We start from the raw sequence: 14,421 nt of genomic DNA, 5'->3' as shown, positions 1-14,421 counted from the left end.
TGCCTGGCTTTCCCCTCCCTCACTGTCCCTGAGAGCCAGCCTGGCCTCTGTGGTCAGGCTGACCAGGGCTGCCTTCTCCTGCCTGACTCAGCCAAGGAGGGGGGGGTCACATCCCCATGGTGTCACCATTCCCTCCCTGAGCCCTGTCTGTGTGGACAGCAGGGCCTGGCCGCAGTCCAGAGCAGCTTTGTGAGATGCTGGTGTGTGGCCGTGCCGGCAGCAGCCTGCAGACACAACAGTTTATGGGCTGCAAAAACTTCCCATCCCTCCACAGCAGCTGTGGGGGGAGCCAGGGCATGTGCCCACCCCACGGGGAGCCCTGGCGTGGGGGCACAGCGGGCTCAGCCTGACCCCAAGCCTGGCTGCAGTGGGACCACTTGCCTCCATCATCCTTCACTCACCAGACCGTCCCTGCTGCTGCCCCCACAGCCACTGTGGTCCCCGCAGCCGGGAACATCCCCCTTGCTTTGGGCATCCCCAGAGCCGCTGGGCAGAGAGGGCAGCTCACTGGCTTCGCCCTGATGTGATACTTTGCTTCCTTTTCCTGCAGGGATGTGGCTTTGGGCAGCAGCAGGACGGGGGGTGCTGCATGATGTCCTCTCCAGCACAGAGGAGCTGGGGGTCTGCTGTCCGTTCCCCTTGTGAAGCGCAGCCTGGAGGGCTGGCATGGCCATTTCCAACCCCAAACCCCTCGGGGCAGGTCAGCAGGAGGTAAGGGGTGACCAGTTCCCCGCCCTGGCCCATTTCATGGCCCCTGGGCTTGCTGGGGAGCCCTGTGGGGTGGCGTGGGGTTCCCTGAGGCCGCACTGTGAGTGTGACGCTGGCCCTCCAGCGGTCTCCTCGAGCTGGCTGGTGACAGCAGTGGGGGTCTACGGGCCCCTTTCCTGGGATGCTGGGGGTGGGTGGCTGGGTGCTGCGGCAGGGAGCTGGCCGTGGCTGGTGCTGGGAGACATTCCTGGAGCGTGTCCCAACCGGCCCCCGCGGCAGGCGAGGATCCCCCTCTGGCTCCGGCCAGCTCCTCCTCCCCTCGCCTGCCTCGGCGCCAGCCCCTTGCTGCTTCCCTCTGCCTGAAAGCCCCCAAATTTAAGAGGGCCTGGAGAGGGGGCAGCTCCCTTCCAGCAGCCCCAGAGCTGCCCCATGCATCCCCGCCAGGTGGGGATGCCCACGCCGGGCTGAAGCGGGAGCGCTGCCGGACTGCCGTAGGGCCAGGAAACTAAAGTCCTGTAAGGGTTGTGCTGAATCCCAGCCCGGGCCGTATCAGCGCTGAAGGCAGCGGCTGCAGGATGTGGAGAGGGTGGGCAGAGGATGGGGCACGGGACCCACGGCACCGCAGCTGCAGCTGGCTCTGCAGCCCAGCACACGTCTCACCGTGCCGCGTCTCACCATGCCACGTGAGTCATCTTTCCTGCCGCCTGACGCAGAGCTGAAACCTCACCTGGGGCTGAAGAAAACAGATTTTCCTCGTTTCCCACTAAAACGGCAGCGAGGCTGCACACCTGGCAAGCGCAGGACAGGGAGAGGCTCAGCCCCGGTGCTTCCCATGTGCCCACTCTCAAACCAGGGGGCTCCCGTCCCTGGGGGTGGCGTGACCCCCTGCGGGGCTCGGAGCTGGTGCTCCCCTCGTGCCTGCAGCCCAGGGCAGTGCCCAGGGCTGATGGGACCTGGGGAGATGTTTTGGGGCTTCTCGTGATCTGAGACTTACGGGGCAGCAGAGACTGTGCCACAGGGGGTGCGTGGCCAGCTGGCGAGTGGCATTTCGGGACTGGGGTGGCATGCACAGGGCAGGCAGGGGCGAGGGGCTGGGGCTAGGGTCAGCCCTGCAAGCTTTGATCAGTGTCCGTGGAGAGGAGTCAACGTGCTTTGGAGCCAAGCCAGCTGGGAGATGGGGAACCCCAAGCCTGGGCTGTGGGAATAAGGACTGATGGCCTGGCTGCCAGCCCGCCAGGCTTGGGAAAGGGCCGACAGCTTTTCGGGATGTTCCCGGAGGGACTGGCGTGCAGTGGCGCGGGGCGGCCGGTGAGTCACTCGCACCTGGTGCTCTCCCTCCGCTGAGGCGGCACCGTCCTGCGCCCGGGGCCGCGGATTCCTTCCCCAGCCCTGGTATGCAGGGGGGAGCTGGGAAACACCACGGAGGGGAAGGCACTCTGGTTTTGGGGACCCAGCACCCCTGCATGCCCCCCTCCAGTGCCAATGCAAGGGGGATGCTGCTGGCAAGACGGTGAAGATGCTCCTGGGCTGCCGGCCTGCCTGCGGGGGAGCAGGGTTTGGGGATCACCCCAGATTGGTGCCTGCCATGTTCCTGGGGGCTGAGATAGCAGGCAGAGCCCCTGGCACAGCTGCAAAGCATCGCTGCCCCGGTGGCTCTGCCTGCAGTACCCACTGGGTGATGCTCGCTCCAGCGCTGCCCCCATTAGCTGGGGCGACCCCCAGCCGCCCATGCCCTGCTGCTGGCACCGCGCTGTGGGGCTGCTCCGCCAGCTCCGGGCCCAGGGCCAGCCACAGAGCCCTTGGCAGACCCCTCCGCTCCTTGTTTAACGAAGCCCCTTGTCTAATTGGGACAGGCCGCCCTGCCTTCATTAAGCAAGCTCTGGCAGGAGGAGGGTTTGGGGACGGTCCTGACCTGGGGATGCTGGACCCACGGCCAGACCCACAGAGCTGGGGCAGGCAGGGGGAAACCTGTAGCTACTGTGAACTTTGGAGCCGGCCGGCCAGGTTTGGGGGCCAAGGCTGGGGCCTAACGAGAGGAAGGCTAATGAAGAGGAAGGGATGCACTGCTTGCTGCGCCTTTAAGAAGAGTGGGGGCATCGCCGCTCCTCCCCTGCTTGGGAACAGTGTGTGCCTGGGAAAGTTGCCTGCAGCCAGCCCTGGAGCATCTTTGCTCCGTGGCAGGTGGCCCTGCCCCCGGCCCCCAGCTGTGAGGTGGCCCTGGGCACCAGGGACCCCCGCTGTCGCTCCCCTCGCTGCCTGAAGGAAGATGCCCCCGGACCTGCCTGCTGCCCCGCCAGGAGCCGGAGGGGAGCCCCTGGGCCGGCAGCTGGGAGGGCACAGGTACACGAGGTGCTGGGGACAGGGGGATGTGGGGTGACCAAGGGGACAGAGGGGACGTGGCACGGGGCACATGCTGGGGCCATGAGCTGGGGTCAGCCCCAGGTGAGCACAGGCACCAGTGGGGAGGATGGGGTGCAGCGTGATGCGCACCAAGGAGCAGTGCGGTCCCACGGGGTGCCCTGGGGGCGAAGGGAACCCTGAGGGTCAGGGGTGCACCCTGGGCCGAGGAGGAGCCACAGGGGATGGTCCCGCCAGTCACTAGGCGGGCAGGGAGTGAGGCCAGGGCAGCGCAGGGCCCTGCCCGCCTTGCTGGGCATCCTCTCCCTTTCGCCTCCTCCCACCAACTGCAGTCACACCACCAGTGGCTTTACAGCATGTTTCTGTAGCTCTGGGGTAGGTCTTGGCCACCAGTCTGCTGTGGTGGCTGCTGGGAGATGGTGTCCAGAGCAGGGCGGGAGGATGCCGCACAGCTGGCTCCAGGGCAGTCCCCATACTTGAGCCATGGGTGCTAGGGTCCCACGTGACAGGTACCATGAGCTGTGGGTGCAGGAAAGGTCCTGGCCGAGGCCTGGTCGTCCTGCAGCCTCTTGGGAGCTGCGCTGGCATGGGGAGCAGCCCTTCTCCACCACCATTGTCCTTCCCAGGGCTGGTACTCAGAGCCAGGCTCTAACCTGGAGGGGGCCAGGGGCTCTGGTCCCCATGGCAGCTCCATCCAGCTCTGCCCAGGGCCAGGCAGTGCCCTGAGGTCCTTGGGGACACATTCCCCCGAGATGGATGGAGGTGTGTGGCCGGCTCCTGGCTGGCAGGTCCCAGAGCCGCTCACCACGTTCCTGGGACGTGGAGGATGGAGATGCTGGAGGGAAAACTGCCTCGAGCCTCACCCGGGGCTCACTCAGCCCCGCACCGAGGTCTCCGTGGCAAGCCCAACAGAAACCCTTCCCGGGGGTCCAACCCCCTCCTGCTTCATCCATCCCGGAGCCCTCCAGCCCCTGCCCGGGGTGCAACCGGCGGGGGAGCCAGGGGTGGCACTTTTGGGGGGAACAGCCCGAAAAGCCGCTTTTCTCCCCTCCCCGGGGAGCGGGTGGGAAAAGCCCTTTTGGGGGGGCCGGGCTGGGCGGGGGCCGCGGCTCTCCCGCTCCCCCCCCCCCCCCCCCAGCACCGCGCTCCGGGCCGCCCTCAATAAAGGGGCGGGAGCGCCGAGGGCCGCTCCGCGCCGGCACCGCCTGCGCCCGGCTCGGCTCGGTACGGAGCGGCACGGAGCGGCACGGCACGGTGCAGCCCCGCGGGGGGCGGTGGGTGAGTGCGTGCGGCCTGGGGGGGGGGGGCTGTGGCGGGGGTCCCGCTGCAGGCGGGGGGGCGCTGCGGGGCAGGAGTGCGCCTCCCACGCGGGCACCCGTGGGCGCTCGTCCGCCCTCCCGCGCCGGGGCGGCCGCCGGGCTCGCAGCTCCTGGGTTCAGGCGGGCCGGGCTGTGTTTGGGCTGAGACCCGGCGTGGCCATCACAGCGGTGTCAGGCCGGGTGCCTCCCGCAGCCATGTGCGTGCGTGGGAAGCGGCGGGGCGTGGGGTCTGGCGGGCAGGGCTTGCCCACCCCGGCTCCCCGCTGCCCTAGAGCACCCCGCTTTTGCCACCCTTCCTGGGGTGGTGGGGAGCCCCTGCGGGCAGGGGGACTGGTGGGCAGGAGCAGCTGGGGTGAGCTGCTGCCCGTGCCGAGGCGTGGAGCAGGCAGGCAGGCAGGAGGCAGCGGGAAGGGCTTGTGGAGGCAGAGCCCGCGCACACCCTGCAGCCAGGGCTGGCAGCCTCCCGCTGGCCGGGGCACGGCTCCCCTGGGTGTCAGGCAGCGACCGGGGCCACGGGCCAGGCCCGGCCAGGCTGAACGGGTAGGGCTGGAGCGAGGCCAGGCGCGGGCCAGCGTGGGGCATGCACACGCGACTGTGCCCTCCTGTGCCCGGCACCACTGCCGGCCTGTGCCATGCCGTGGGGTAGCCACCGGCACTGCTCCCACCTGGCCAGACACAGGCCAGCTGCTGCCTGCCCGGCTGCCCGGCACTCTACGGTGAGCCGGCAGACCTGGCACACTGTGCGGGTGCTGGGTGCTGCCGGCTGCTCCTCCGGCGTGGGGGATGTGTGGTAATGGGGCCAGGCACAGCCCCGCTGCCTCCCTGCCCCAGCCCAAAGTGGGAGCTCTCCCCTGCGCCACAGGGTGCCAGCAGTGATGCCCAGGGTGGTGCTAGCACCTTGCCCTCCCGAGGATGCCAGGCATCCTGGCATGGCATGGTGCTGGGACCTCCTGGGCCCTGCCACTCTGTCACCGCTGTCCCCAGAGGCATGGGGCTGGTGTGGGGCGGCGGTGGTGGCAGCATCCTCTCCTGCAGGCTCCCACAATGCGCGGCTGGCTCCTGCTCCTCGCCGTGCTCCCCGTGCTCCTGGGCTCCCCAGCTGCCACGGCACAGAAGAGAAGCCAAGGTGGGTGCTGAGCACGAGATGCACGTGGTGTGGGGAGGCGAGAGGAGCCCAGCACCACCGTGCCATGGTGCCAGTCCACTCCCTGAGCGCTATCACTGCCCCGCAGCGGTGTGCGAGGACGTGCTGCAGGCTGACATTGCCTTCCTGGTGGACGGCTCATCCAGCATCGGCAGGAACAACTTCCGCGCTGTCCGGACCTTCATGGATGACCTGGTGGCGCCCTTCGTGCAGGTGGTGGGCGAGAAGGCGGTGCGCTTCGCTGTGGCGCAGTACAGCGACGAGCCGCGGTGAGCCCCGGGGAGGGGGCATGCGGGGCGGCAGGGTGGCAGGGCCGGGAGGTGACGCGTCCCCCACACCCCCCAGGGTGGAGTTCTCCTTCTCCCAGCACACCGATGGCACAAGCGTCCGGAGGGCCATCCAGCAGCTGAGCTACAAGGGCGGCAACACACGGACCGGTGCCGGCTTCCGCTACGTCGCTGACAACTTCTTTGGCCCCACGCAGCTCCGGCCAGGGGTCCCCCAGGTACGTGCAGGGCAGTGGCCCTGGGGACACCCCAGGGGGGATGCAGCAGGTCTGCGGGCCCCGGGCTGAGTCTCATGGCTCTCACCCGGCCCCACAGATCTGCATCCTCATAACGGATGGCAAGTCCCAGGATGATGCTGAGGGGCCGGCAGCAAAGCTGAAGAGCCAGGGCATCAAGGTCTTCGCTGTGGGTGAGTGAGGCTTCGGTGCTGGGTGAGGAGGGTCCCACCGGGTTCAGGGTCCCTGCCCTCACCTGTCATCTCCATCCCTGCCAGGGATCAAGAACGCTGACCACAAGGAGCTGATGCGTGTGGCCTCAATGCCCACCGATGCCTTCTTCTTCTATGTTGGTGACTTCAAGCTGCTGGGGACGCTGGTGCCGCTGATGACACGCAGGGTGTGCACGAACGTCGGGGGCACCCTGCGCCTCCTGGGTATGGGCACCGACCCTCCTCCCTGAGGAGTCTGGGTGCTGGCAGTGCTGGGTGCCAGGCTGCGCTCACCCTGGATGCATGCTTAGCACCCATCCTCCCCAAAATGCCCTCCTGGCCATCCCATCCCGCTGGGCACGTGGCTGTGCTGCCCCGGCAAGCTCTCCCTGCCACTCCACGTGCCCTGGAGCCAACGGCTCCTGTGCTCCCCCACAGACGGGCCAATCCACGCCGGCCCTTCCAACATGGAGATCCTGGAGCGGGGCCTTGACCAGCTGCGGATCCGCTGGACGGCGGCCAGCGGCCCTGTCACCGGCTACCGGGTGCAGCGCGTGCCGCTGACGGGGCTGGGGCAGCCGATCGTGGCAGAGCGGCAGGAGGTGAGCGCTCCCATCTGCCTGCTCGGAGTCCCTGGGGGTCCCCGGCGGTCCCATGTGTGGCCTGGGAATGGCAGGGGGGTGATACTGTCCCTGCCCAGGTGAGCCTGGGGCCGCGGGAGACGAGCACTGTGCTGCGGGGGCTGCGCGCAGGGACGGAGTACCTGGTCACCATCACCGCCCAGTACGCCAACAGCATCGGCGAGTCAGTGTCCAGCCGAGCACGCACCCGTGAGTGTCCATGCCCACGGGAATGGGGATGCAGGCAGGCACTGGGTGCCCACAGCACAGGGGGTTGGGGGCTTATCCCTGGCTCCCTGTGCCTCCAGAGAGCCGCGCCGGCTCCGTGCTGGATTTCCGTGTGGTGGAGACTGGACTGACCTTCCTGCGGCTGGCCTGGCAGCCCGGCCCCGAGCCCCCCCAGGGCTACAGCCTCAGCTACGCCGTGCAAGGTGAGGGGATGGTCCCTGCGAGGGGACGGTCCTGCCTGGATGCCTTGCCTTTGCAGAGCCCCATGGGCCGGGCAGGACATGGCAGGGGGTTGCATGGCAGGGTGCATGCATGCAGGGGTGCATGCATGGAGGTGATGCATGGGGTGCATGCCGAAAGCGCCGCGGGTGTGTGCACACCTGCCTTCACTGCGGCAGCCGGCGCTCGTACGCAGGCTGTGGGGCCCATGTGTGTACGGAGGCGTGGAGGTGGCGTGTGTGTTCCTACACCTGGAGGCTTTGGTGCGCAGGGCTCGAAGTGTGCGCATGGGTGTGCATGACAGCCGGGGCCCCCATGTGTGCCCCTGCCCGGGGCTGAGAGCGCAGGAGTGTGCGTGCCCCCGCAGTTGCTGTGCGTGGGGGGTGGGCAGCAGACCCCCATCCCAGCCGGGCGCTGGGCTGGAGCTGTGCACCTGGAAGCCCCTCCCTGGCCCCAGGCACTCCAATGAGTGCCCCTGGCCGCCGTCCCAGCCTCTCCCAGCGCTCCCCACCCCTGGCACCGCCTGGCATCCCCAGGGCAGGGTGCCAGCCTGCGGACACCCCTTCCCTGCCGGGCCCAGCACACGCTGTGTCCCTGTGCCCACCCTTACCCCTCCAACTCCCCCCTAGGAGCAGCTCAGGAGGAAGAGAAGAGCCTGGGGGCCAGCGCGCAGTCAGCCACGCTGAGCAACCTGCGCCCCGACACCGAGTACGTGGTGACGCTCCGACCCCGCTACGCGCAGCAGCCCGCCGTCCCCGCCACCCTCACTGCCCGAACACGTAAGCACCGTGCCCGACCCTGGGCTTAGCCGGGGACAAGGATGAGTTCCCAGCACAGGGCTGCCCCTCCAGTCACCATGCCCCATGGGGATGGGGCTGCCTGGCCCATTGCTCTCTGGGGGGGCTGGGCTGGGGATGTGGGCAAGAATGACTACAAGGTGATGCTCTGAGCCCCAGAAGGTGCTCCTGGAGGGGATGCAGCACTGCGTGCTCTCCCAGCTCCTCCGTAGCCTTATGGGAGTATTTCCGCTGGAGCTTTCCCCACGTGACGTAAAAATGTTGACCGAAAAAATGCAGGGTTTTTTTTATAAATTCAAGCACTGCACTTTTTGGGAGGAAAGCCTGGTTTCCGCAAGGGTGGTGGAAAGCATTGCCGTGCAGGAGCAAGGGTGAGGCCCTAGGGCAACACCTTTACAAGCCTCAAATGTTGGCAAACCGATTCCTTCAGCTGCCCCAGGCGGCCTTAACCTGCAGAAAATATTTAAGGCATTAAGAGGAGGGCGTTTGAACTCCAGTTTGCTGGAGCTGGGGTGCTTTGAAGGAGCCGCTCGGGCATGGGCTGCGCTCGGTGACCTCAGTGCAATTCAGCATCCATAAGCAGGGGCAAGGGGGCTTCCCCCTGCCAGAGCAGGCGGGTTTGCTGGCGAAGGTGCTTCCCGCTGCCCCCTTCCCCGCTCTCGCGTGGGGGAGGTGACGGGCACCTCTCGCCCACAGGGCGCCCGGTGGGTGTGCAGCACTTGGCCGTCCACAACGTCTCGGCGCAGAGCATGCTGCTGGCCTGGCAGCCCGTCGGTGGTGCTACTGGCTACCGGCTCTCCTGGGTGACTGTTACAGGTAGGTGCCTGTCCCAGAGCTTGCTGCCCTTCTGCTGGTGGCCCCAGGGAGGAGGGACAGGAGCGGGGCAGTGGCACCCACTGCCTGGACCCCCCAAGGGACTGCTGCGCTGGCTCTTGCAGGGCAGGACAGGCACAGGGTGGACCTGGACGCTGCGAGGACATCGCACGCGCTGGAGGGGCTGCAGCCCAACATGGACTACGTGGTGACGGTGGCCCCGCTCTTCGGGCAGCTGGAGGGGCCCACAGCCACTGTGCGGCAGAGGACGGGTAGGTGGTGGGTATGGGTGATGCCACCCCGCTGCTGGCCTCTGGCTCTACCCCCAGTGCCATTGCTGCGGGATGGTGTGGGGCCCAGCCCCTGTGGCCCCACACCATGGTGATGCTCCCCACCTTGCTGTGTGCGGGGGCCGGGGACACGCCAGGGTGAGTGACTGGTGGCAGAGTGGCACAGGGCAGCCACTCTCACGGGGTCCCTCTTGCAGAGACGGGTGCGGAGCAGACACTGCGAACCAACATCCTGGGCCCCACGTCCATCCAGGTGCTCTGGACCAGTGCCCGTGATGCCCGCGGCTACCGTCTGGAGTGGAAGAGAGCCACAGGTGGGCTCGGGGTGCCCGGTCCCCTCCACAGACCCCTAGTGCCGGCAGCTGGCGGTGACCCTCCCCTCTCTGCAGGACCAGAGCCCCCCAGGACGGTGTCACTCCCCAGCAGTGCCAACACCTATCAGCTGACGGGGCTGCAGCCGGCCACCGAGTACCGCATCACCCTCTACACGCTCTACGATGGTGGGGAGGTGGCTACCCCCGTCACCACCTTCCAGACAGGTGAGTGACCGCCACGGGTCCCCTGGGTTATCCCCCACCCTCCCAACCCATTGAGATGGAGGGACATCCCGTGTGGCATTGCTCAGCCCGGGGACCCCCTTGGCCATGAGACCCCTAGCTCTCCGGTCACGGCCCAGGGTGAGGATGGGGAACATGCCGTCTAGGCTGTGCAGCTCCAGCCGTGCCTCACCGTATCCCCTCGCAGGCGTGGAGGGACCCGTGGGCGCCGTATCGGACCTGCGGCTCGTCGAGGAGGCGGGCAGGCGGGTGCGGCTGGGCTGGACCGGTGTCCCTGGTGCCACCGAGTACAAAGTGGTGGTGCGCAACAACCAGGGTGAGTCTGCGGGCAGGGGCGCAGGCAGCACCCGCAGGACCCCGGCTGGTCAGTGCTGAGGGTCTGTGGCTGCCCCGTTCCTGGCAGATGGCACAGAGAGGACGAGGCGCGTCCCAGGCAGCCAGACGGGGCTGGAGCTGGGTGATCTCCGGGAGGGCATCGCCTACCTGGTGCGCGTCTCGGCGCTGGCAGGCAGCCGGGAGGGCAGTGCCGCCACACTCACCGTCCACCTCAGTAAGTCCATGCCAGGGTTTGGCATCAGGAGTCCCGGTGCTGTGTTTTCCTCCCCCGCTGCATGTGTTGGTCCTCTATACCCCCACAAGCCCTCGGGGCACCGGGGCGGCCACAGGGCCCCTCTGGGCACCCCAAGGTGACGCTGTGGTGCCGTGGGGTGGTGCAGAGTACCCGGCGGTGGGCAGCATCTCAGAGCTGCGGGTGACGGAGGCCGGTCCCAGCCAGCTGCGGGTCACCTGGCGAGGGCTGCCAGGCGCCGGGGGCTACCTGCTGACGTGGCGAGGCAGCGATGGTGAGTGTGGGGACCGCAGGATGCCGTGGCGGCGGTGCCGGAGCCCTTCCCAGCCCAACTGTCTCTCCTAGGTCTGGAGCAATCCCGCTTCCTCCCTGCCAGCCCCACTGCCTTCACCATCGAGGGGCTGCGTGCTGGCATCATCTACACCATCGGTGTCTCTGCCATTGTGGATGGCCGTGAGGGCAGCCCTGTCACTGCCACGGGGCGGATAGGTGAGGCATCCTCTCACCCACTGGTGCCAGACGGTGCCACTTGCCCCGGGCCCGGGTGACAGTGGCCCTCTCGGTGTCGCAGCACCCGAGCAGGTGGGGATGGTGTCCCGGCTGGAGGTGCAGGCGTCCAGGAGCAACGTTGCCCGTGTCACCTGGGTCGGCGTGCCAGGAGCCACCGCCTACCGCGTGGTGTGGAGCCGCAGGGATGGTACGGTGGGGTGGGGATGGGCTGCGAGGGTGGCAGGGCAGGGGGCTGACACCACGGTCCTTGGCAGGGGGCTTGGAGAGCAGCCAGCGGGTTCCCGGCCACACCAGCTCCTTCGACATCCCCGACCTGGAGGGTGGCGTCTCCTACACCGTGAAGGTGACGGCACTCATTGGCAACCGGGAGGGCAACCCCGTCTCCATCGTCGTCACCACTCGTGAGTGCTGGGGCGGGGGGCAGTGCCCCGGGGTGGCACTGGGCACCCCTGCCTCTAATGCCTGCTCCTCTGCCCCACAGCGGAGGCAGCCCCAGTGCCCCCCGTCAGCAGCTTCCAGGTGATGGAGGCCTTGGAGCACCACCTGCGCCTGGCCTGGGTGCCGGTGGCCGGCAGCACCGGGTACCGCCTGGTCTGGCGCCTGGCTGAGGGTGAGCTTGGCCGGCCGGCACCCCTGCATCCCCGCCAGCCCCTGCGCTGCACTCCCTCACCCCTCTCTCTCCCTGGGCAGGGGGGCCCCAGCGCAGCCAGCAGCTCCCGGCCACCGCCAGCTCCTACGACCTGGTGGGGCTGGAGCCAGGCCGGCGCTACCAGATCAGCATCACCAGCCTGGTCGGCGGCCGGGAGAGCGAGCCGGCCGCTGTCACCGCTGTCACTGGTAAGGGGCTGCATTGGACCCCCAGCGCAGGGCTGGAGCCCAGAGGGGCATGCAGGGACTGGGCTGTCCCAGCCTCGGGCTGGGGGAGGGTGATGGGTGGGGGGCCCAGGAGCAGGGTGGGGGCTGCCCCATGGGGTCAGGACGCTCTTTCCTCCTCCTCCTTGGTAGCTGCCCTGGGCCATGTCACCAGCCTGCGGGTGACAGAGGTGCGGAGAGACTCAGTGACGCTCACCTGGGCCCCCATCCCCGGCGCCTCCAGCTATGTCCTCTCCTGGACCCCCCCCGCAGGTGAGGCAGACAGCCAGCCCCAGGGCAGGGGGCAGGGTCCCTGTGGGGGCTCACCGGCCCCCCTGACTCTGTCCCCTGGGCGGCAGCTGGCGGGGAGTCGAGGCGGACACTGCCCGGCGCTGCCAGCTCCCAGCAGGTCTCCGGGTTGCGCCTGGGCCAGCGCTACACCTTCACCCTCCGCCCGCTCCTGGGGAGCACGCCGGGTGCCGAGACCTCTGTCAGCGAGCGCACAGGTATGGCGAGGCCACGCCAGGGGGACGGGCTGGGCTTGTTCCCGCTCCGCCAGTGGCTTCACCCCTTTCCTGTACCCGCAGTCTGCAGGGACGCCCGTGGTGACATCGTCTTCCTCGTGCATGGCACCCGCGACAGCTCCTCCGGCGCCGACGCTGTCCGCACCCTCCTCTCCAACACTGTGTCTGCCTTGGGGCGCCTGGGTCCCGAGGGCACCCAGGTAGGGTGCTGCTGCGGTGGTGGGGTCCTGGGGGGTGAGGATGGGCAGCTGTGCCCACTGCTCCCCTGCACCCTCGCAGGTGGCTCTGGCCACGTACAGCTACCGCAGCCTGCCCTGGCTGCTCCTCAACCACTCCAGCGACCTGCCTGCCGTGCTGGAGCAGATCCGCACCATACGCTACGAGGAGCCCAGCGGCAATGCTATTGGTGAGGGGCTGTGCTGGGAGCCAGGGCAGTGTGGGGCTGGCAGGACTCCGCTGACCGCCCCCCTCCTCCTTCTCCCTCCCCAGGGGCGGCCATCACTTTCGCCAGGACCTACCTGCTGAGCCCCGGCGCGGGGCGCCGGCCTGGCGTGCCGGCGGTGCTGGTGGTCTTGGCCGACGGCCCCTCCGGGGACGATGCTATTGCTGCGGCCAGGGACGTCAAGGCTGGGGGTGAGGATGGATGGGGTCCCAGCAGGGTGTGTGGGGAGTTCTGTGGGGTGCTGAGGGTGCTCTTGGCTCAGGGGTCCAGGTGCTGGCGGTGGCCTTGGAGGGGGCAGACCGGGAGCAGCTCCGGCGCATGGTCACCAGCGAGGACCCGCGGTACATCTATCATGGTGGCGGTGCCCTGGCAGAGCTGGAGGGAGAGCTCACCGACGACCTCTGCACCATCATCTCCACCAGGGTAAGGGGACGGGTGCCCTGGGAGCTGGGGAGGGGGAGCAGCCCCGCGGGGGCTGGGGTCTTCTCCTACCTCCAGGTTCACACAGGCTTCCCTTGTCTTGCCAGCCGGAGCTGGAGCTGAAGCCCTGCACCATGCAGTGCCCCAGGGTGAGCATCCCCACGCCATGCTGTGCTGTACCATGCTGTGCTGCGCCACAGGGTCTCAGCATGGATCAGGGAACCCCCAGCTTGCCAATGGCAGCAGCGCAGTAGGGAGCCAAGCATGGAGGTGCAGCCCCTAACCCCTTCCCTCTGTCTCCTTGCAGGGCGAGAAGGGAGACCGCGGTGAGGCAGTGAGTGCTTTGGTGTCCCCTCCCGCAACTGGTGGCTCTGGGGAGGGCTGCATCCCCCAAACCGTGCTGATGCCAGCCCGCAGGGGATGCTTACTACTGGCTTTGTCTCCGCAGGGACCGCAAGGACGTGTGGGGCCACCGGGCCCCCCTGGCGAGCCGGTAATATCCTGATGGGGGGGGAGATGGGGGGCAGCTCCCTGGCGGGGGGCAGCGACATGGTCCCCACGTCCCTTGTCCCCTTGTCCTGCCGGCAGGTGGGTGTGGGGCAGGGACCTGTCCAGCCCTTGCTGCAGGGGCAGACGGGGAACATCCCTTGGCCACCACCTGCCACCCAGCCCGTCCTCTCTGCTGTCCCTCCAGGGCCGCCACGGGCTGCCTGGCCCTCCGGGACCACGGGGGCCACAGGGTCTGCCAGGAGAGAGCGTTGAGCGGCCAGGCAAGAAGGGGGACAGGGTGAGTACCTCCGACTGCCTCACCCAGGTACCCACCCCCTCACCTCCCTCACAGTGACCTGGCCCTGTGGGGCCTCTCTCTGCCCCTCATCCCTCCCTTCTCCTCCTCCTCGCCCGGGCTGGAGGGGAGATCCCCTTGGAGAGCCCCGGTCCAGCCCCACACTCCTCCCTCACACCCCAGCTCAGCATGCAGGGGAAAGGCACCCTGGGACCCGGCTCTGCCACAGGGCTGTCCTGGGCTCCCAGTGCCGGGACCAGCACTGCCTGGGCACTGGGGGGGTCTGGCAGTGCTGGGGTGCACCAGGTGCTGGCATGATGCTCCTCTCTCCCGCAGGGATTCCCCGGAGCCGATGGGACACCGGGAAGCCCCGGCCGCCCCGGGAACCCCGGATCACCTGGCCAGCCGGTGAGTGGGGGCGTCCCTTGGGTTTGCTGCTGTATGGTAGGCTCTTCCCATTGCCCTGCCTGCTCTGCCTGCTCCCTGAGCTGGCCTCTGCCTACCCTTTCCCTGTGCTGGGGGGTCTCCCTAGCTGGCAGGGTCACTGCTGTCCC

General features: G+C 68.4%; 1 protein-coding gene across 1 annotated transcript in view; it reads left to right on the top strand.

Annotated features, from left to right (window-relative positions):
* The first annotated feature begins 4,305 nt into the window (after window positions 1–4,305).
* The window catches only part of COL7A1 (collagen type VII alpha 1 chain), a 30,715-nt gene continuing 20,599 nt past the window's right edge, over window positions 4,306–14,421 (top strand). The window contains exons 1-33 of the mRNA XM_050904881.1: window positions 4,306–4,344; window positions 5,421–5,511; window positions 5,618–5,798; window positions 5,875–6,034; window positions 6,132–6,225; window positions 6,310–6,468; window positions 6,682–6,845; window positions 6,944–7,073; window positions 7,172–7,294; window positions 7,940–8,089; window positions 8,804–8,923; window positions 9,046–9,192; window positions 9,408–9,524; window positions 9,600–9,749; window positions 9,955–10,083; window positions 10,171–10,317; window positions 10,484–10,609; window positions 10,681–10,824; window positions 10,907–11,032; window positions 11,100–11,246; window positions 11,327–11,455; window positions 11,536–11,682; window positions 11,851–11,970; window positions 12,057–12,203; window positions 12,285–12,421; window positions 12,501–12,627; window positions 12,711–12,854; window positions 12,926–13,086; window positions 13,191–13,232; window positions 13,391–13,417; window positions 13,532–13,576; window positions 13,778–13,870; window positions 14,204–14,275. Coding sequence (XP_050760838.1) covers window positions 5,430–5,511; window positions 5,618–5,798; window positions 5,875–6,034; window positions 6,132–6,225; window positions 6,310–6,468; window positions 6,682–6,845; window positions 6,944–7,073; window positions 7,172–7,294; window positions 7,940–8,089; window positions 8,804–8,923; window positions 9,046–9,192; window positions 9,408–9,524; window positions 9,600–9,749; window positions 9,955–10,083; window positions 10,171–10,317; window positions 10,484–10,609; window positions 10,681–10,824; window positions 10,907–11,032; window positions 11,100–11,246; window positions 11,327–11,455; window positions 11,536–11,682; window positions 11,851–11,970; window positions 12,057–12,203; window positions 12,285–12,421; window positions 12,501–12,627; window positions 12,711–12,854; window positions 12,926–13,086; window positions 13,191–13,232; window positions 13,391–13,417; window positions 13,532–13,576; window positions 13,778–13,870; window positions 14,204–14,275 — 3,987 coding nt within the window. The 5' untranslated portion in view covers window positions 4,306–4,344; window positions 5,421–5,429. The remainder of the gene's footprint in view (window positions 4,345–5,420; window positions 5,512–5,617; window positions 5,799–5,874; window positions 6,035–6,131; window positions 6,226–6,309; window positions 6,469–6,681; window positions 6,846–6,943; window positions 7,074–7,171; window positions 7,295–7,939; window positions 8,090–8,803; window positions 8,924–9,045; window positions 9,193–9,407; window positions 9,525–9,599; window positions 9,750–9,954; window positions 10,084–10,170; window positions 10,318–10,483; window positions 10,610–10,680; window positions 10,825–10,906; window positions 11,033–11,099; window positions 11,247–11,326; window positions 11,456–11,535; window positions 11,683–11,850; window positions 11,971–12,056; window positions 12,204–12,284; window positions 12,422–12,500; window positions 12,628–12,710; window positions 12,855–12,925; window positions 13,087–13,190; window positions 13,233–13,390; window positions 13,418–13,531; window positions 13,577–13,777; window positions 13,871–14,203; window positions 14,276–14,421) is intronic.

Source organism: Gymnogyps californianus, chromosome 13, assembly GCF_018139145.2.
Source record: "Gymnogyps californianus isolate 813 chromosome 13, ASM1813914v2, whole genome shotgun sequence".
NCBI lineage: Eukaryota > Metazoa > Chordata > Aves > Accipitriformes > Cathartidae > Gymnogyps > Gymnogyps californianus.
This window is presented reverse-complemented; position numbering and strand designations above follow the sequence as displayed.